At 39.2% G+C, this 22,395-nt stretch overlaps 2 protein-coding genes and 1 non-coding gene across 4 annotated transcripts in view; 1 reads left to right on the top strand and 2 right to left on the bottom strand.

The window, feature by feature from the left end:
* Positions 1-22,395, bottom strand: part of SLC25A12 (solute carrier family 25 member 12) — a 167,860-nt gene that overhangs the window by 106,627 nt on the left and 38,838 nt on the right. The window contains exon 1 of one of the 2 annotated variants that reach the window (XM_070422758.1): positions 1,448-1,536. The exons of the other annotated variant lie outside the window; for it this stretch is intronic. The gene's annotated coding sequence lies outside the window, so the exon portion shown is untranslated. Of the gene's footprint in view, positions 1-1,447; positions 1,537-22,395 lie in introns of those variants that run through there. 2 annotated transcript variants of the gene reach the window in all.
* HAT1 (histone acetyltransferase 1) overlaps positions 1,673-22,395 on the top strand; it is a 47,806-nt gene continuing 27,083 nt past the window's right edge. The window contains exons 1-4 of the mRNA XM_070422761.1: positions 1,673-1,738; positions 4,065-4,169; positions 12,204-12,279; positions 17,463-17,583. Coding sequence (XP_070278862.1) covers positions 1,732-1,738; positions 4,065-4,169; positions 12,204-12,279; positions 17,463-17,583 — 309 coding nt within the window. The 5' untranslated portion in view covers positions 1,673-1,731. The remainder of the gene's footprint in view (positions 1,739-4,064; positions 4,170-12,203; positions 12,280-17,462; positions 17,584-22,395) is intronic.
* LOC139015838 (U6 spliceosomal RNA) lies at positions 2,590-2,696 on the bottom strand. Its single transcript, XR_011472495.1, has one exon. It is a non-coding gene; the product is annotated as a U6 spliceosomal RNA (small nuclear RNA).

The following is a 22,395-nucleotide window of genomic DNA, read 5'->3' as shown; positions in this document are numbered from 1 at the left end:
CATACCCCTATGCTGCCTCTTTCATACATAGTAGGACAGCATATTCCTTTTCATATTTTATTCCATGGTGGTAACATTCACTTCCTAAATTCTCTTTAGGATAAGGTAAAATATGAATTCAAAGAGAGGGGAAAGACCCTACTAAAAAAGGAAATATATTTTCTTTTTTGGTAATTTTACTATTATGATTCTGAAACAAGTCATTCTTTCATCTTTTAGGCAAACTGCGCCTAAACATGTATTCTGTGGCATTTTGATAAATGTGTGAATAGCTCTAAGACAAGGATAATTTAAAACTGTAACCTCAATTTTGCAAGCTGATCATACTAAATGCTAGTCACATGATATAGTGCATTATATTCCTTATTCATATTCATCTTATTTCTTATTCATATTTATCATGTATAGTATTTCTTTACTACAACTAACCATGAAGTCACAGGACTAATCCGTTTCAGATTTGCTGCAGTTGAGAAAAATTTTCTTGACTTATAAGGATCATAGTTGCAGTTCAGCAATTGATCGATAAGGTGGTTTTGGAAAGAAATAGTAATTCTTGACATTTTGAAGACATTATTGCTTCCCTTTTTTGATCCATAATGTCATTGATTATAGTATTGATTCAGTTTTCTATTTAACACTGTATGATCATCATTTCTGGTGTTCCATTAAGGCTTAAAGGAAAAGGATCTGAGCATTCTGGGTACCTTTTTTGATCTTATCTTCAAGAGGCCCATCTCCATGTCTTATAACCGATAGGGTATCTGGAGAACTGGACTCTGCATAGGCTGCATACTGAGAGGACTTAGACCATTTCTCTTCTGGGCTTTAGTTTCATCTCTAAAATGAAGGGGCGCATTCATTCTAGACTATCATCTTAAGGGTCCATTTTAGCGCTAGCATCATCGTACAACCTAATAACCAACATTTGTTGACACCAGGCATTCTACAGTATACCCAACACTGTAGGGATACTTATGGTTATCAAAAAAGTGGCTTATCCTCTGGGACAAGCAGTTTCAACAGTTACTAAGTAATAATAAGCCCAATGGCCGAAAACAGGTAGCACATGGCGATGTGGTCCAAGCCGCTAAGACAGGTCTCGAGGCATTAACTATTCCAGTGCGCTACATGGTTGCCTAGTAACCTTCGGAGTGAAAGCAGAGTCCCTAAATTGATATCGCACTGTATACTGTTAAAAAAAAAAACATGAGAGAAAAGAAAAACGAGGTTAAGCAAGTATGGACAGCAAAAACAGAAACAAGTAAAGTAAGCGAAAATTTCTCCCGCAACTGCAACTCAAGTCCTACATTTTAAACGAGGGTGCAGGTGTTTGGATCTATCCTTTAGGCCAAGGGGAGAGTTTTTCTCTCCGTCTCCAAAACATCGCCGGGGGATGGGGTGGGGGGGGAGACAGAAAGCCATAAAGTATATTATTCAAATTAACCTCAAGAAACGTTCCCAGGGCTAAATGGAAGGTCCCTTTCACGGCCTCCTCCTCTACTTCAGGCCTACTAAACGGCTGACGGCACCCGCGGCGGTCAGGCAGCGGCCGGAGCATTCCCGGCGGCGTAAGTCCCGCCTTCTGAGCTGCTTCCGCCGCCCCGCGCGCCGAGCCTCCTCCTCCCATTGGTGGGCAGGGGAAAGGCGTCATTCAACGCGCTCACTTCCGGCCAGGGAGCGCGCGGGTTGATTCGTCCTTCCTCGGCCGCGGGTGCTCCCAGCTCGGAAATGGCGGGTAAGTTCCTGGGAAAAGTTTACCAAGGGGAGGGGGCCGACAGGTTTGGGAGAGAATGCCGAGGCCGCGGTGACAGTGCCCGCTTGGAACTCTCGGGCTCCAGCCTGGGTTCCAGAAGGCCTGCTTCGGGCTGCGGGCGCGGAACTCCCAGCGCAGCTTCTTGCGGGTCGAGGTTCGCGCCCCCGCCCCCAGCTGCTCAGGGTTCGGCGCCTTCTGAGAAGAACTTGACCCCTGCGGAGCGACGGGGAGGCCGGGGGGGAAAAGCGTTGCGATTCGGGGTGTAAGGTGCCAGGTGCTCTGAGGCCTGTTTCTCTTCTCGCTGCTTTCGCCCCCTGCTGCCTCGGCTCCCCCAGGCTGGTTCGGTTCCCGCCAGATGATCTGAATACTCGGGTCCTCCTCCCCCAGATCCGCCGCCTGCCGCTGCCATCAATCTAAGAGCTAGCGCGCTGCTGCCTTGCCCTGCACCGGGGCTCTCGCTTGAGCGTTGGCTGACTTTGCCGTCTCCTTCGTCTCTCACACTTTCGTATCTCTAGGATGGGTGTAGATTTCCTTGGAGAAAGAGGTTCTCTCACGATCCCTGCGCCTAAACTCTTTTTAGAGTGTGTCTACTATAATGTAATTCTCTCGTGGTCATTCTGTTCTGCTCTCCAATTTATTGAGTCTCCTTTACAACGTTTAAGAACAACATCTAATAATAATGTCTGTTTTTTGGTACGTGTATGAAGACTGTTTTGATATGACTATATATGCCTCCCCCCCCCACCCAATTACATATCTTTTGACGTGATGAACAGTTTCTCTGTTCCCAGTGCCTTCGTAGTAGTCTCACGACACTTTTTTTCTCTTTTTTTAAAAATATGGAACGCTTCACGAATTTGCGTGTCATCCTTGCGCAGGGGCCATGCTAATCTTCTCTGTATCGTTCCAATTTTAGTATATGTGCTGCCAAAGCGAGCGCTCACGACACTTTTGTGGATGTGCTGGATAGATAGGCTGTAGCTTGAACTCTATAGACGTTTAAGGAAGAGCCGTGGGACCATTGAGTTCACTGCTGTTGCAAAAGAGGGGGGACATGGGTACTGTAGGGTGTACATGTTGTGAGAATTACACCTGAATTGGAATCTCAGCTTCGCCATTTAGTAGTGGGGTGCCCTTAATTAAGCAAGTAAACCTCTTTCTAAGCCCGAGTTTTTGAATATGACCTGGGACTTGATATAGTATCGGCTTGTGTTATAGAATTGTGGGGATTAAGCTAATGTGGGATTTCACAAGTTAAATTTTGTTGCTTAGATTATACATAAATTCTTCGAGGTGGGTTCTGTTATCTCAGTTTTATAGATTAGGGTCGGAGAGGTCCGATGAAGTAATTCACCGATGAAGTAAGTGAGTGGTGAAGACTGGATTCGAATGCAGGAATTCTGATTCCAAATCATTAATCTATAATTGCCTCAGGTGTTCCCCATTTTCTGTGTATGTGTTTTAACCACTTATTGAAGTAGTATGTACCCCTTTTGTACCCGTTTTGTTTCTGCTCGTGATTTTTCCCCCTGAATTTTTACTAACTTTGATATTTATTTTGTCGGGAGACTTATTGTCATCTTTGCTTGAAAGTTCCTCTTGATAATGATTTCTTTCATTAATTGTTATATATCTTGGTGGCTAGCCATGTTATAAAACCATTTGATTATTCCAGTAGCTGGAATAGTTGATGACTATGCACAGATGGTAAAAAAAATACTTGTAATACAATGAAATTTTTCTTTCCTAACCTTATCCCCATTCCTTCTCTTATCCTAGAGATAACCATGGTTACCAGTTTCTTGTGTACCCTTTCTGAGATAATCTATGCATTATCAGTTCATAGTTCTTTTAATGGTCTGGAAGTACTCTGGGTATAATTTTTCCAGTATTAGAAATGAAATGTTATTGTAATTATCAAAGGACATTCTCACTTTATTTCTTAGTGGAGCAGTGGCATCCTTTTTATATTTCTTTTAAAAAGGCTACATAGGCATAAATCCTAGCAGGAAATTTATATTAGTATTAAATATTCAGAAATGTCAGTAATCTGTCATGTTAATTTTCAGGTGTACTCATTTATGTAAAGCAGCGCTGCTTCATAAGCCTTTATCTCAAATGATGTTTTATAAATGAGGCACTCATACTTAGTACATTTATTTAGGAGGATGTGAACAATGACCTATACTTTTATGATCTATAAAATTGCTTTAAATCTTACTTTTGTTTCACTTCTAATAACAACCCTATTTTTAGGTTTGCCTATTTAAACCATTTTCAACCAGACCTTTAAAAATCTTTCTCTTAGGATTTGGTGCTATGGAGAAATTTTTGGTTGAGTACAAAAGTGCAGAAGAGAAGAAACTGGCAGAGTACAAATGTAACACTAACACAGCAATTGAACTAAAATTAGGTATGTATGCCATTTCTAAGTGGTATTATGTATGTACTGTGTGTCTATATATACTTTAATCTTTGAAGTAGAATTTCATGTAAGAGCAGTTGTTTGTGTAAATATAGTTTTCTGCATTTATTGAACATATTCAGATTTTATTCAGTCTTGATTTATGTCATGGAGTGGGTAGATGTTTGAGAGGTGGCAAAATTTACATATAGGAAGTACAGTATGGCAAAAAGTGACAGGAATAAGTGGTCTCAGCTTCTTTAAAATATTTACCTTTACTCTTTCTTATAAAAATAATAGACAGTAAGTGTTGGTGAGGATGTGAAAAAACACTCATATAATGTAGAAGGGAATGTAAAATAATACAACTACTTTGGAAAACCGTTTGGCAGGTTCTTAAAAAAGCTAAACATATGAATTTATTAAATGACCCAGAAATTCTACTCCTAGGTATCTACCCAAGAGGAATGAAAACAAATGTCCATATAAAAATTCATACATGAATGTTCATAGCAGCATTACTCACAATAGCCAAACAATGGAAACAACCCAGATATCTATCAATTAGTAAACAGATATAGTGTGGTACGTATATCTATATGATAGAATATTACGTGACAATAAAAAGGAATGAAGGTCTGGTAATGCTGAAACATGGATGAACCTCAAAAACATTCTAAGTGAAACCAGACCAAAAAAAACCCCAAAAAACTACCCCATATCCTGTATGATTCTTTTTGTATGAAATGTTTGGAAAAGCCAATTCTATAACAGGAAGTTGATTAGTGATTGCCTGGGGTTGAAGGTGGGAACAGAGATGACTGAAAATGAGCATGGGATTTCTTTTGGGAATCATGGCAGCGTTTTAAAATGAGATTGTGACCATAGTTACACAATTTTAAATTTACTAAAAATTATTGAATTATACACTTAAAACAAGTGAGTTGTATGGTATATAAATTATGCTTCAGTAACACTGTTTAATTATATACTCATAAGTCCTGGTTCAATCACTTTTTGTCCCCATTTCCTAATCTTTAAAATGGAGTTGATAGTATTTACTTTATAGTGGTTGTAAAGATTAAATGAAAGGTTAAACACAAGTAAAGTGTTTGAATAACTTAATTTTTAGAAATTCTCAAATGTCAACTTCTGTCATTTAAACAACACAAACATAATAGAATTACAAAGAAAATGACAAATAAGGTAAAAGATAATACTGATCTAGATTTTTTTCCTTGTACAGACATTATTTTTCTAAAACCAGAAGCCTGTGGTGAGGCTCTTTTATTATTTAGCTTAACAATGTCTTGAATATCATTCTCTGTAAATAACATATAGATCTATCCTATTCTTTTAAGTATGTAGTACACTATGACTGTATCATAACTTATTTAAGTACTAGAAGCCCGGTGCACAACATTCATGCACTGGGGGTTGGGGGTCCCTCTGCCCAGCCTGCGCCCTTTCGCACACAGGTCGGGAGCCCTCAGGGGATGTCTGACTGATGGCTTAGGCCCACAGGGAGCAGGCCTAAGCCGCAGTCAGACATCCTTAGCGCTGCCACGGAGGCAGCCCGGCTTGTGGCTGAGCAGTGCTCCCCCTGTGTCTGCCCCTAGTGGTCAGTGCACGTCATAGCGACCGGTTGTTCTGCAGTTCGGTCTATTTGCATATTACCTTTTTATTATATAAGCTAGGATTCCCTATTAAGGATTGCTTCTCCTCTCGTTATTAAAAATAATTCTCCAATAATTATTCTTGTGTTTATCTATACGAACTTGTGTGCGTGTTCAGCTTTAAACCCACTACTTAACAACTGTATAACCTAGAGCAAATTAGTCCTTTTTGCATCATTCATCTGTAAAATGAATGTTCAATAACTCTTGTGAGGATTAACTGCAATCTATATATAGGAGTCTTAGCAACCGTTACAAACGAACGACTGGTCAACAGGTTGCTATGATGCACACTGATCACCAGGGGCAGATGCTCAATGCAGAAGCTGCCCCCTGATGGTCAGTGCGCTCCCACAGCCAACCTCCTGCAGCCAGCCAACCTCCTGCGGTCGCTCCCCCCCAGCTGGCCAGCCCCGGATGGGCCCCGATCAGGACTGGGCAAGACAGCCCCGATTGCCAGCCAGGCCGAGGGACTCCACCTGTGCACAAATTTGTGCACCAGGCCTCTAGTAATGATTATAAAATTATTAGCAAATTGCCTGACACACAGTTAATGTTCAAGTGACAACTACGTAATAATATTATTAGTAACATGTTATTTTTTGTGTGACTACTCCTGAAGACTATATCCAGTGTTGGCATACAACATTGGTCACAGAAAAAGCTGTAGTACATAAATGTTAGTAGCAGCAATATTCAAAATAACCCTAAAGTGGAAGCATCCCAAATGTCCATTAACTGGTGAATGGATAAACTAATATGGTATATTCATCCAGTAGAGTATTATTCAGCTACAAAAAGGAATGAAGTACTGATACTTGCTACAACACCAATGAACCTTGAAAACATACTAAGTGAAAGAAGCCAGAAGCAAAAGGCCACGTATTAGATGATTCCATTTATGTGAAATGTCCAGAATGAATAGGCATATTTAGAGATTTAGTTTCATTTCTCTCATAGTAATTGCTATACTTATGTAAGTATTGAGGGTTATTTTAATGAGAATAGAAAACTCACAATTGTCCCGTATTTATTAAAAGGACCAACTCTATTCTTTGTGCCCTTGGCACCAGTTGTTTGTTCCTGTTGTCTAGGTCTAGGGCCTTTTGCCTTAAAAACCCTCTTTTGAGAAGATAACTTTTATTCTAATTTCTCTCAAATATAGCCCTTAGTATCTTCTCAATGTATAATCCCAGGAACATTTGGGCAACATTTTAGACATAAGCACATCATGGTTGAAGGTTATGCAGTGAACAAGTTTTCATGTAATAAAATGTCTAATATAAAAACTCCACTTAACTGGATATTAAAAGAATCCTTTATAAAGCATATACATTGGTTATAAAAAGTTTCTCTTGGATTCTTATATTTAAAATCTAATCAAACCCAAACAATAAATATCTATATAATAAAAGCCTAAGGGACCCTTACGGCGGAATGACCAGAACGACCGGTCACTATGATGCATACCGCCAGGGGACAGACGCTCAATGCAGGAGCTGCCCCCTGGTGGTCAGTGCACTCTCACAGGGGGAGTGCCGCTCAGCCAGAAACCGGGCTCATGGCTGGCAAGCGCAGCTGCTGTGACAGGAGCCTCTCCCACCTCTGCGGGAGCACTAAGGAGCAGTGAGCCGAGCGGTAAGGAGCCTGCTGCTAAGGAGCAGTGAGCCGAGTGGTAAGGAGCCTGCTGCTAAGGAGCAGTGAGCTGAGCTGTAAGGAGCAAGCAGGTGGGTGGTAAGGAGCGAGGGATCCCGGATTGCAAGAGGGATATCCGCCTGCTGGCTTAGGATCAGGTCTAAGCTGGCAGACAGACATCCCCTGAGGGGTCCCAGACTGTGAGAGGGTGCAGGCCAGGCTGAGGTACACTACCTCCCCCCCACCCCCCCCCCTGTGCAATGGGCCTCTAGTCTATAATAATAAAAGTGTAATATGCTAATTAGACTGGACGTCCTTCTGGATGTCCTTCCTTTCGGACAAAGCTGCAGCGGGCGTGGATCAAGGCAGAGGCAGCTGAGACCCCGGCCTGCAGCAGGGGCAGGCAGGGTCCGCAGCAGAGGCCCTCAGTTGCAGCGGCGGCAGGTGGAGGCCGGGGCCGGGGCCAAGGCCCTTGCACGAATTTTGTGTATCAGGCCTCTGGTATAGTATAAAAAGTTGGTTCTACTTTCATTTTTTTGCATGTATTTGTCCAATTTTCCCAACATCATTTATTGAATAGACTATCTTTACCCTATTATATGTTCTTATCTCCTTTGTCATATATTAATTGACCATTAAGGCATGATTTTATTTCTGGGCTCTCTATTCTGTTCCATTGATCTATGTGTCGTTATGCCAGTAACATGCTGTTTTTATTACTATAGTCTTATAGTATAGTTTAATGTCAGGAAGCATAGTACCTCCAACTTTGTTCTTTTTCAAGATTGCTGTGGCTATTTGAGGTCTTTTGTGGTTCCATATAAATTTTTGGATTATTCTGTTCTTGAAAAATGCCTTTGGTATTTTGATAGGCATTGCATTGAATCTATAGATAGGTTTGGGTAGAATGGACATTTCAATGATGTTAATTCTTCCTATCCATGAGCACAATATATGCTCCCATTTATTTGTATCTTTTTCAATTTCTTTATTCAGTATGTACATTCTGGATATTTTTATTTCCTTTTGGTAGTATGTAACTTACTCCCCTACCCTCTATATTTCTTTTTTTTTAAATATATATTTTATATTGATTTCAGAGAGGAAGGGAGAGAGAGATTGAAACATCAATGATTAGAGAGAATCATTGACCGGCTGCCTTCTGCATGCCCCCCAACTGGGGATTGAGCTCGCAACCCAGGCATGTGCCCTTGACTGGAATCGAACCTGGGACCCTTCAGTCCGCAGGCCTACGCTCTATCCACTGAGCCAAACCGGGTAGGGCCCCTCTATTTCTTGTGAAGTGGAAGACAATAAAGCTGGTTTAGATCTAAGATAAATATTTTTGGAAAGAAAACTTTATAGGTGATGGTGTATACATTATATTGCATTAAATCAGGAGACACATTATGTTGGTCTATATCCAATAGTGAGTTAATTCTAAGATCCCTTGGAAAGGTGTTTAGTGCCAGATCTCTACAGGTCTTTTTTTTTTTTTTTTTTTTATTAAATCTTTATTGTTCAGATTACATTTGTTCCTCTTTTTTCACCCCATAACTCCCCTCCTCCCAGTTCCCGCCCCACCCTCCGCCCTCACTCCCCACCCACTGTCCTCATCCATAGGTGCACGATTTTTGTCCAGTCTCTTCCCGCATCTCCCACACCCCTTTTCCCCCCAAGAATAGTCAGTCCATTCCCTTTTTTTTATGTCCCTGATTCATTATAATCACCAGTTCATTCTGTACATCAGATTATTTATTCACTTGATTCTTAGATTCACTTGTTGATAGATGCATGTTTGTTGTTCACAATTTGTATCTTTACCTTTTTCTTCTTCCTCTTCTTAAAGGATACCTTTCAGCATTTCGTATAATACTAGTTTAGTGGTGATGAACTCCTTTAGCTTTTCCTTATCTGTGAAGCTCTTTATCTGACCTTCAATTCTGAATGATATCTTTGCTGGATAAAGTAATCTTGGTTGTAGGTTCTTGGTATTCATCACTTTGAATATGTCTTGCCATTCCCTTCTGGCCTGCAAAGTTTCTGTTGAGAAATCAGCTGACAGTCGTATGGGTATTCCCTTGTAGGTAATTGAGTCTCTTTCTCTTGCTGCTTTTAAGATTTTCTCTTTGTCTTTTGCTCTTGGTATTTTAATGATGATGTGTCTTGGTGTGGTCCTCTTTGGATTCCTTTTGTTTGGGGTTCTCTTCGCTTCTTGGACCTGTAAGTCCATTTCTTTCACCAGGTGGGGGAAGTTTTCTGCCATTATTTCTTCAAATAGGTTTTCAATATCTTGCTGTCTCTCCTCTTCTGGCACCCCTATAATTTTGATATTTGTACACTTGAAGCTGTCCCAGAGGCTCCTTACACTATCTTCGTATTTTCGGATTCTTTTTTCATTTTGCTCTTCCGGTTGGGCGTTTTTTGCTTCTTCGCATTTCAAATCTTTGACTTGATTTTTGCGCTCCTCTGGTCTGCTATTGGGTGTCTGTATAATATTCTTTATTTCAGTCCGTGTATGCTTAATTTCTAGTTGGTTCTTTATCATAGCATCGAGGGTCTCATTAGTTTTTGGGAGGCTCTCATCAAGTTTATTGGCTGCTTCTAGCACATTATTGCAAGCCCTCAAAATTGTGTTTTTTAGCTCTATATCCTCCATTTCTGTCATGTTTTTTTGTCTCCGCATTTTTTATGCTTTCTTGGTGCACCCCCTTGTGGTCTTTGTGCGCAGTCTTGTTCTAGTTGAGCCTTGATTGTTGTAGTTAATACTAGAGGGATTTGACCACCAGGCCGACTGGCTGTGAGAATCAGCTGTGGGAAAACTTCTGTCCTCTGGAGAGGTGCTAATCTAGCCTTTGCCTGAGGTGATCCGGCAAATGGCTCTGCGCTGGGCTTGGGCGTGGCGGGATCAACAGGGCGGGCGGAGGGAGCAGTTATGGCTGCTCTCAGTCCCGTTCCCAGAGGCTCTACTTCTCAGAACCCCAGCAAAGGTTGCAAACCTCGGAGAGAAAGCTGCCCTCACGTTTCAACTGATGCCAGACAATCCCGCTTCTCCCATTTGAGTCTGAGTCCCTAGAGACTCGCCCAGATCTGGAGCTCAGAGTCTGAGACTCCCTCCCGATTGAAAACGACAACCGCGCCCTCAGCCACCAGCCCGCTTTGCACGCGCACCTCGGTACCTTTATATTTTCCACACTGCGCCTCCTCTGAGCCTCGGTATGCTGTTCTCTTTCCTTCTAGTTGAAGAGTCTCTCCTCAGCCAGCTTTCCTGTGGTTCTGGGTGATGTCCGTTCCGTCTTTTAGTTGTATTTTTGAAGTGGTTGTTTGCGGCAGCAATCTCAGGTGTTTACCTATGCCGCCATCTTGGTCTCCTCCTCTACAGGTCTTTTCTTCTGTAAATCAGTAAGCTGTTAGATGATACTTTGGTACCCTGCAAGTGACTTGCTTTGTGAGGACAGTATTAGCAATTTTTCATCTACAACTCATCTTTTTTTCATTCTTCAATTGCTTAAGGATTTTTTTTGTAAAATTTTTCTTCGTAAGATAAATTATATTGGGAAACTGTTCAATAATATCAGTATTCACAGTACATACAAATACAAGTAACAGGATTCCCATTTCCATTTTGGACTGGTAGAAATTAAAGTTGAAGGTATAGAGTATTGTCAAGGATGTGGGAAATAGGAGCTTAAAAGCTGCTGGTGGGTATATAAACTGTTACAGAATTTTTAGAGGGCATTTAAGTAGTATTTATAAAAAATATTTTGGTACTTTCACTAAGCATTTCTACTGCCAGGAATTTACCTTGTGTATATTGTAAAAGTACAGCAAGGTATTATATATAAAGATGTCATTGCAGTGTTATTTATTTTTAATCCTTACTTAAGGATATGTTTTTATTGATTTTTTAGAGACAGAGGTAGGGAGAGAAAAAGAGGGGAGGGGTAAACATCAAAGAGAAACATCAATCAATTGCCTCCGCACCCCAACCAGGGATCAGCAACCTAGGTATGTGCCCTTACCGAGAATCAAACCGGTAACCTTTTGGTATATGGGACATCGCTCCAACTAACTGAGCCACCTAGCCAGGGCACAGAGTTATTTTTAATAGCAAAATAGCCCCAAAACTAGAAACAACATTGCAGTCATAAAGAATGATGTGATGATATGGGCTTCATCAACTCAGATTATTGTTGTTCTCAATGCTTCCTATAGATTCTGTTTTTGTTTCCTTGATGTTGAAACTTTTTTGTATCTCAAAGAGTCTTTTTTGGTTTTGTTTAATTTTTGCATTGTGTATGAACATACAGAAAAATAAAAACTAAATCAGATGCCTCTGTCATACCTAGTTTTCTAATTCTTAGAATCAGTAGGTATTATTTTCTTTTTTAAAAAATTTTTGTTGATTCATTTCTTTATTTACTTATTTTTAATTCTTTATTGTTTAAAATATTACATATAGTATTACATGTTTCCTTTTCCCCATATTGACCTCTCTCCGGCCACCGAATCAGTAGATTTTTGGTACTAAAGTACTCAAAGTGATTTTTTGATTTGCATTGTTCATTTGTCTCATGAGAATTCATTATAAGTCATGTAATGGAAACGCAACAACTTTAGGTAAGAAAAATATTGACTATATAGTGAAATTCTTGAAATGGAAATAACCTGTCACCTTTAATATCTTTAATTTAATATCTTTAATATCTCTACATTTTTTTCTTTTAAACAGTTCGTTTCCCCGAAGATCTTGAGAATGATATTAGAACTTTCTTTCCTGAATATACCCATCAACTCTTTGGGGATGAGTAAGTAACATAATAAGATGTTTGTCTAATTAGTGTGGCAAAAAAAATTCTATTTCTTTAAAAAAAATTAGAAATCAGACTTTATTTTCTTACCTGTTATTTTTCATGTCATTTATTTTAAAATATATATTAGAATGGCATTTTTGACATTGAAACACCAATTTACTATCTATTAGTTAGTGCCATAGATGCATTATCTCATTTAATTCTCACTGTAGTCTTAGTGATGCCAGGTAGAATTATCATTTGTTACAATGTACATTGGTCTAACTGGATAGTTGCCTAAGAACATATGAAAGGCTGAAATTCAGATTCAGGCAATCTGACTACAGAGCCCATATTCAAAACTACTACTTTTTCTAACTACCACTTTGGTATGCTGCTTCTAGTGCAAAATACACCCTCTCTTCTAAAGCAAGAAAGCTCAAATTATTATTCTATGACAAGGAAGTAAGCAGTTGAGAGAAATTTATTTTTAAAAGCAACTTTAAAGGTATGTCTTGGAATATTCAGCACAATGCTTTTATTTCCTGTACCTTCATTACGTTATTAGAATAGTCAATTACCTTTTTAAAAAACTGAATTTTGAAAAAAACTTTGTTTGCAGAAAGTTGCAAGAATAGTGCTCTGTATATCCTTTATCTTGATTCACTAGTTGTTAACATTCAGCTATATTTGCTTTAATCACTCTCCTTTAAAAAAAAAAAAAAGAATGTTTGTTTTTTAAAACTATGTTTTTATTGATTTTCAGAGAGAGGAAAGGAAAGATAGAAACATCAATGAGAAAGAAACATTGATATGCTGCCTTCTGCACACCCGCTACTGATGGTGGTGCCCGAAACCTGGTCATGTACCCTGATGGCAATCAAACTGTGACCTCCTGATTCATGGGTTGATGATACTCAACCACTGAGCAACACCTACCAGGCAATCATTCTCTCTTCTTATATAAATACAGTGTGGGGCAAACGTAGGTTCACATTTGTGAGTACAGGAAGCACAAAGTTTATTCTTGTATTATTATTTATTAATTAATTGTATTATTTTCCATACGAACAACTGTAAGTCTATTTTTGCCCCACCCTCTGTATCAGCATGTTGTTATGGAGCCATTTGAGAGTAGGTTACAGATACTATCTTGACTCCTTACTCCTAAGTTCTTTAGTGTGGAGTTCCTAAAAACAAGGACACTAACTGTAGTAAAATTACCAAGACGCAGGAAATTTACCATTGATACATTACAGTACTATTTTCTAATATGGAGTTCACATTTCAAATTTTGCCAATTGATTTTCAGCAATCCTTTTATAGCTTTTTTTCTCCATTCTGGACCCAGTCTAGAATCACATATTACATTTAGTTGTCACATATCTTTAGTCTCCATTAATCTGAAACAGTTCTTCAGGCTTTCTTTGTTTTTCAGGACTGACATTTTTGTAGAGTATAGGTTAGTGTTGTAAATCTTCATTTTGGATTAGTTTGATTGTTTCTTCATGATTAAATTCATATAATGCATATTTTTGTAGTACTGTGACAAATTGTATTTGTCCTTCTCAATGTGTTATATCAGAAAGTTCATGATATCAGTTTGTTTCATTGTTGGTGAGGTTAACTTGGGCCACTCAGTTCTGAGATGTCTGCCAGGTTCCTCCTTTTTTATTTATATATAAAATCTGTGGGGAAATACTCTGAGACTAACAATACCCTGTTTCCCATCAAACTTGTACCCAGTAGTTTTAAATCCATTACTGACTCTTGCCTTAATCAGTATTTTACTGTGATTATAAAATGGTGGTTTTCTAACTCTGTCATACCATCTACATTCATTAGTTGACATTCTACTATAAGGAAAAACTTCTCCCCATTATGTATTTCTTTGTTTATAACAATAGACTCTAGGATTCTTTTTTTTTTTTTAAACCTCACCCGAGGATATTTTTTCATTGATTTCTTTTTAGAGAGTGGAAGGGAGGGAGGGGGAAAGAGAGAGAGAGAGGGAGAGAGGGAGAGAGAAAGAGAAAGAGAAAGAAACATCGATTGGTTGAGAGAGAGAGAGAGGGAGAGAGAGAGAGAGAGGGAGAGAGAGAGAGAAAGAGAAAGAAACATCGATTAGTTGTGTCCTGCATGCAACCCGACTGGGGCCAGGTAACCCAACCTGCAATCCAGGTTGGGTTACCTGGCCCCATCTGGGAATTGATCCTGAGACCCTTGGGTGCTCAGGCTGATGCTCTAACCTCTGAGCCATACCGGCCAGGGCTAGGATTCTTTTTTAAATTCAGTGGGTTATAATCTGTTTCTGTTACAGATTTTGATGATCCCAGATTAAGCAAGTAGTTATCCTGTCAAACCAGCTTTTGAGTCCTTTTGGTATACCGTCATCATTTTGATACAGTAAGATATTCCAGAGTCACCTTGTACATTTCCTACTAGTTCTGGAGTCAGCCATTTTCCCAAGGAACCTTGGTTTGTTGTAGTAGGGAAGGGTGTTTAGACATAATTGACATTTAAATTATTTCCCTTCATGGTTTTTTTCTATGCGTTATTTCAACACCTTTGATATATTTAATATGTTTTAAAATTGAAAAATGTCTTTTCATGGAACAAATTTCCTGAATATTTCTCATTATTGATATATCAGATTAGGCATTTAATGTGCTTTTAAATATTAATAATTATATTTTGTTATATTGATTCATACCAGAATATGAGCCTTTCATATTTTAAACAGGTTTTATTATAAAACTAGGAGCCCAGTGCGCGATTTGAAATCACGCGGCGCTGCCCTGCCTTGACACCCCAACCTCTCCACGCAGAGGTCCAGGGTGCCAGGCCCAGTCCCCAAACCCTCTGGCCTTCTCTGGCTGCTTCAAGCTCCGCCCTCAGTCCCTCAAGTTGCCTAGGGCTGATCCCGCCTTCTCTGGGTGCCTCACTGCTTCCGCCCTGTCTCTGGAGCAATGCCCCAGCTAATATGCTAATGACCTGGTCGTTATGGTGTATCGACCATTAGCATATTAGCTCTTTGTTAGTATAGATAAGAATGTTTTGCCCTAATCAGTTTGGCTCAGTGGATGGAGTGTCTGCCTGTGGACTGAAGGGTCTCAGGTTTGATTCTGGTCAAGGACATGTACCTTGCTTGTGGGCACATCCCCAGTGTGGGGTGTGCAGGAGGCAGCTGATCGATGTTTCTCTCTCATCGATGTTTCTAGCTCTCTATCCCTCTCCCTTCCTCTCTGTAAAAAATCAATAAAATATATTTTAAAAAATAAGAATGTTTTCTCTTTGGATTTCTATTTTTAAGGAGCTGTTTATTTTATTCGCTTCCTTTTACTGCTATTTAAAATATCTTTCTGGCCTAGCTGATTTGGCTTAGTGGATAGAGCGTCGGCCTGTGGACCAAAGGGTCCTGGTTCGATTCCAGTCAAGGACACGTACCTTGGTTGCAGGCTCCTCCCCAGCCCTGGCTCTTGTTAGGGCTCCTGCAGGAGGCAACCAATTGATGCGTTTCTCTCATGTCGATGTTTCTGTCTTTTCCTCTCTCTAAAAATCAAAACAAAATAAAACTGTCTGTGGTAATTTAGTGGGTAGGATGTAATTTTATAGATACTGCTTTTAATGGCATTTTGCACCTTCGCTTATCTGTCTTGATGCCATTAAAAGTGATGTGCTGGCAATAGACACAGATAACACTGTGGTGATAGCCAGAGGGAAAGGCGGGTGGAGGTAGGTGGAGGTGAGCAAAGGGAGGATAAATGGGGCAGAAAGGTACTTTGCGTTGGGCTGTGGGTGCACAATGCAGTGTGCAGATGATGTTTTGAGTTGTACACTTGAAATCTGTATGGCTTTGTGAACCAATATCACTCCAATAAACTAGAAAGAGAGAGAGCGTGAGAGAGAGAAAGGAAGAAAGAAAGAAAAAGAAAAGATAAGATATGCTGGCATACCCCTCTTCTAAGATAGACAGGTAATAGTCATACAGTAGTGATAATCATATTTTTATGACCCAATGAAGACATTAGGCTTGATCCTAGTATAATTGCCACTCCTTTCTACTGCACCTAATTTACAGAGTCCTGGAATAGACACTGCTCATATTTTGTTAGCCTAGACAGAAATCTGGAAATGACACTCTTTCAGACACTCTTCTTTGATAATTCATTTAAAAAAAAAAAAAAGCTTATTGAGATCATTTACCATATACTTGACCTATTTTAAAGTATTCAGTTCAGCCTGCCAGTGTAGCTCAGATGTAGAGCATCAACCCAGGAACCAAGAGGTCACCAGTTCAGGGCACATATCCAGATTGCAGGCTCCATCCCCAGTAGGGGGCGTACAGGAGGCAGTCAATCAATGTTTTTATCTCTCTCCCCATCTCCCTCTCAAAAAAAAAAGAAATCCATAGAAACATATTTAAAGTATACAATTCATTGGTTTTTACTATATTCAGAGTTGTACCATCATCACCAGGATCAATCTTAGAACATTTTCATCATTCCCACCAAAATATCCCTAACCAATTAGCAGTCACTACCTTTTCTCCCATCTTCCCTAGACCTAAGCAGTCACTAATTTACTTTCTGTCTCTATAGATCTGGATAGTTTAGAATTCACTTTTTAAAAGACTTTTAAGCTGAAAAAGGGAATAGCAAGGTAGGGTTGGAAAAAGAGCAGCAGCTCCAGATCTGCTTTCTGAGTTCATGGAAGGATATAATTAGGTCTGTTACCACTTTCAACAGCTCTGGAGGTTGGTGATGCAAGCAAGTGGTAAGTTATAAGGACTGAACCAAGGCTACATCTTAGCTGCTTGCCTAATCAGATACCAGTTTAACATTACTTGTCTCTGATTTTAAATGCCTTCTAGTAATAGTAGCAGCTACAGTCACAGTAGTAGTAAACATTTATTGAGTACTTGTACAATGTGCCAATGTTATAAGCAGTTTACATGTATTAACTGTTTATTTAACCCAAACAGTTTCCCTGAGGTTGGAGCTATTATTTTCTCTTATTTTATAAATGAGGAAAACTGAGGCAGTTTCATTACACATATTTCTGTTTTTCAAGAAGTAGTTTAAAATCTTAAAACTACCAATAGAGCTAAACTTGTTTATATAGGGTTAATACTTTATAATGACTTCGCAAAGATTCATTTTGAGATCTTAGTTAACTGCTGTTTTTCCCCCTTTCAGTGAAACTGCTTTTGGTTACAAGGGTCTGAAGATCTTGTTATACTATATTGCGGGTAGCCTGTCAACAATGTTCCGTGTTGAATATGCATCGAAAGTCAATGAGAACTTTGACTGTGTAGAGGTAAGAAGAGAAATAAATTTATTTTGGACTCTATTTTTCAGTTGACTATAAAACAGGTTTTAAAATTTAAAGGTTTGAGGGAGGAGAAAATCTGTTACTTAGTAGCTCTGAAACCACATATTCAGTCTTAAGTTATGGAGATGATTGCCTGTTAATCTCATTAACCTTGCAGTTTTGATCCTTATCCTGATATGTTTCTTGAGTGGACCTTCTCCATAAAAACCTTCATTTTTATGATCGGAGTAGTATTTTATTTACCAACTTTTTTTTTTAAATTACGCACATGAAAATTCCTTTTTTTCCCAGCAGTTAAGTAAGATGGAGGGAAATAACTAAATTTTCTGCTTTATGTAGAATCTGCCTATTTACATTTCTCATGCTGTATTTCTAATCCCACAAACTTTGCTAATATCTTTTATGAACATGGGTAATTAAGCTAATTACATTATAAAAAACTATTTGAAACAAATTGACCAAAAGAGGGTAAAAGCAGAGAGTAATTGAAGAGTATGCTTCTGTGGCAGGCTAAATTATGACACCTCCCTCCCCCGCCCAAAGGCAGGATGACCACAGAGGCAGAGTGATGTGGCCACAAGTCATGGAATGCTGGTAGCCATCAGAAATTGGAAGAGGTGAGGAAAATTTCTCCTCTAGAGCCTCTGGAGGGAGTGTGGTCCTGTTGACACCTTGATTTCAGCTCAGTGATACTGGGTTTTAGACTTTGCTGCTAGACTGTGAGAGAATAGTTTCTGTTGTTTTACGCCTCTAAGTTTGTGGTAACTTGTTAGAGCAAAAAAGATTCAGGACTTGATGATTTGGGAGATTCTCAGCCTATCCAGTTTTCAGCAGACACTAAAATTAGAAGATTCATTGTCAGGAAACTGTAGCTATGAAGAGAAAGCGAGGAGGGTGTCTAGATAACCTTTTGCATGAGGAAACCTTTCAGATTTCCTCAGTAGTCTCAGCAAAAGCCAGGAATAGAGATTGAATAGAGAGATCAGGGAAGATCTGTGGAGAACCATCTTACGTATCTAACGATGAGAACCCTCGTGGCATACACAGGTGACTCACAAGAGTTTTGAGAATATTTTATCAGCAAAAACACTGCCAGTTTGGACTGACCAGATGAGGGAAGGCTGATGAACTTTCAAAATTCAATAAGCAGGAAACAGCTGCAAATACCCTTAAAGAAAAGGAAGAATGGCCCTGGCTGGTGTGGTTCAGTTGGTTGAGCATCATCCTATGCACTGAAAGGTTGCTGGTTCAGTTCCCGGTCAGGGCACATGCGGAGGTTTCAGTTTGATCCCTGGTGCATGCAGGAGGCAGCTGATTGATGTTTCCCTTTCTCTAAAAAAATCAATAAAAACATATTTTTCAAAAGAAAAAAGAAAAGCAAGAATGACTAAGAGTGGAGGTTTTTTTTTTGTTTTGTTTTTAAATATATTTTATTGATTTTTTTTACAGAGAGGAAGGGAGAGGGACAGAGAGTTAGAAACATCGACGAGAGAAAAACATTGATCAACCGCCTCCTGCACACTCCCCACTGGGTATGTGCCTGCAACCAAGGCACATGCCAGGCACATGCCCTTGGCCGGAATAGAACCCGGGACCCCTAAGACCGCAGGCCAACGCTCTATCCACGGAGCCAAACCGGCTAGGGCTAAGAGTGGAGTTTTAAGCCCAGAGGGTAGAGCCACAGATCACAGAATTCCCAAGCCTTGAAATATAATGGAATTTGACTTGCTGGACTTTGAGATTGCTTGGTCTAGTGACTTCTGTCTTTCTACCACTTTCTCCCTTTGAAATGGGAGAATCTATAACTTTTATCCTATGCCTGTTTTACCGTTGTATTTTGGAAGTGATAACTTCTTTTTTAGTTTCAACTGGAAACAAATTTTGTTCCATATTATGTCATAGCCAGAGTCTGACCCATACTTGATTTAGATAACTTAGATGATGATATTTTGGACTTGAGTTAATGCTGGAATGGTTAAAACTTTTTGGGATGTTGGCCTGGGTGTGGGTGTATTTTGCATTTTTGGGGATGGACATGAATCTTTGAAGGGATTTAAGAAAATCATGTTTTAGACTTGTTCTGTTTCTGAGCACTCCTATTTATTTATTTATTTATTTATTTTTTAAATATATTTTATTGGTTTTTCACAGAGAAGAAGGGAGAGGGACAGAGAGTCAGAAACATCGATGAGAGAGATTGATCAGCTGCCTCCTGCACGCCCCACAGTGGGGATGTGCCCGCAACATGCCTTTGACCGGAATCGAACCTGGGACCCCTCAGTCCGCAGGCCGACGCTCTATCCACTGAGCCAAACCGGTTCGGCAGGGCACTCCTATTTAAAGGCATTAAAACTTTCATCAAGAATTACTTCACAGAGCCCTAGCCAGTTTAGACTGCAGGCCTAAGAGTCCTGGTTTTGATTCCGGTCAAGGGCACATGCCTGGGTTGTGGGCTCGATCCCTAGTAGGGGGTGTGCTGGAGGCAGCCGATCAATGATCATCTCTTATCATTGATGTTTCTATCTCTCCCTCTCCCTTCCTCTCTGAAACCAATAAAAATAAAAAATAAAAATAATTACTTCACAGAGTTAATTTTTTTAAAATTAAATGACATTTTTGTCACAGTCACCTTTATAAAATGGAAACTTGGAAATTTCATTTTGTAATAAAGGCTCTTATTGTTTGGACCTATGAAGCCAGCAAGTTTTATCAGATAAAATCAGTCATATTATTGATAATACTGCTACATACAACTAGGCAGAAAATTATAATGTGGAAAATGAAGATCTTATGTATTAGTACATACTGAATGCCATACTTTCTTTTGTAGAAGTAGCAGTTCTTAAAGCATTAACAATGAAGTCAACTTTCCCAAGGCTTTAAACTGACTTTAAACTTCTGACTTAAATCTTTTGCCAAGCTCATACCCCTATATTTTTTGTTAGAATATCCTTTCATTATTTGGACTGGTTGATATGGTCTTTTACTATTACTTAATTTTTTTTTTTTGGTTTTATTTTAAAGGACTTTTACTTGTGTGCCCAAGGTCACACAACTAGTAAATAATCAAGATTGTACTAAGAGAGCCCAGCTTGCATGGCTCAGTTGTTGAGTATCAACCCATGAACCAGGAGATCACAGTTTGATTCCTGGTCAGGGCACATGCTTAGACTGCGGGCTCGATCCCTAGTGTGGGGGCGTGTAGGAGGCAGCCGATCAATGATTCTCTCTCATTATTGATGTTTATATCTCTCTCTCCCTACCTGAAATCAATAAAAATATATTTAAAAAAAATTGTACTAGGAGATAATGATAATAGGCATAATGTATAGTAATATCCTATTTAAAAATGTTAGGACTATTTATGACCAGCTCTAAATGGGCCCAGGCTCTTGTGCTTATTAGTTTTATTTCTGTTTTTACAATGTATACTTTATTTTTTCCCCACTCCCATACTTTTATGCTATAAAATCTCTATTTCCTGCTGTTGTGAGGTGCTTCTCTTTGCAGATAGTCCCCTTATGGGTGAAAATACCATATTGGTAAGCTTAATGGAACTGTAACATGACTTAGCTATAGAATAAAAGAGGTCTAAAATAGTCTTTTATATCCATTATTCAACTTTAGTGTCAGAAATAGTTTGAGCGCTTACTTCCCACTTCCCAGCCCTGTTCAAGATGACTAAACTTGTCAGATAAGTAATATATAACTTTATTTAATACAGTATTTGTTTTATTCAGTGGTTTATATCCCTTGAAAATTTTTTTAAATTTTGCAGATTTAAAAGTATTTCTGAGTAATGCTGTAGTCATGGTGATTTGATGTTTGAAAAGATTTAATCTTAACTAAAGTAGCATTTAACACAGACTTATTAAAATTTAGTTTTCCATAGTCAAGTATTTCTTATTAGATTGTTAAATTCTCAAGCCCAGCTAGATACTATAATTAAAAATGCAGGTGGTATTTTCTCTTGTGTTGTACAAAATTCACTGGTTGTTTGAGGATTTTGGTGGGTTTTTAAGTTCCAGTTGATAGTGTTGAATTGATTTCTTCCAAAGGAACTATTGACGTAATTATTGACAAATCTTTCAAATGCTATGTGCAGTGAAAATAGCTATGTATTTGCATTGACTTCTAATTGTTCCATTCTTGAAAGCCAAGTTTTCCCATTTAGAGGTACTGTGTTGCGAGTAAGGAATCAATCTTTTATAATGTCTTTTTGTAGGATTATTTGCTTCATGATCGAAGATCATTTATTTAAATTATATGTCCAAGCAAACACTTTTTCCCCCTTATGAAAAGAGAATGGGTAGCCCTAGCCGATTTGGCTCAGTGGATAGAGTGTCAGCCTGCAGACTGAATGGTCCTGGGTTCGATTCCTGGTTGCAGGCTTGATCCCCAGTAGGGGGCATGCAGGATGCAGCCAATCAATGATTCTCTCTCATCATTGATATTTGTATCTCTCTCTCCCTCTCCCTTCCTCTCTAAAATCAATAAAAAATAAATAAAAAAGAGAGAATAGGTAGTGGATGTTAGGGAATGGGCTTGCCTCTTCTATCTCAGTTTGCAGCAAGAATGTTCATTCCATAGTGCCTTCTGTTTTCTTGATGCCAGGGATATAGTGGCAAACAAAACAAAGTTGCTGCTCTCATGGAGCTTATATTCTAGCCAAGAGTAACAGTCAGTAAACAAATCTATATATATAAAAGCCCAAGCGACTCTTAGGACTGAACAACCAGAACGACTGGTTGACCAGTCACTATGACGTGCACTGACCACCAGGGGGCAGACGCTCAA

This window comes from Myotis yumanensis, unplaced genomic scaffold (assembly GCF_028538775.1).
Source record: "Myotis yumanensis isolate MYYU_CA2020_CCGP unplaced genomic scaffold, mMyoYum1.0.hap1 SCAF_8, whole genome shotgun sequence".
NCBI classification, from domain to species: domain Eukaryota; kingdom Metazoa; phylum Chordata; class Mammalia; order Chiroptera; family Vespertilionidae; genus Myotis; species Myotis yumanensis.
The sequence above is the reverse complement of the archived record's forward strand: the minus strand, read 5'-3'. Positions and strand labels throughout refer to the sequence as shown.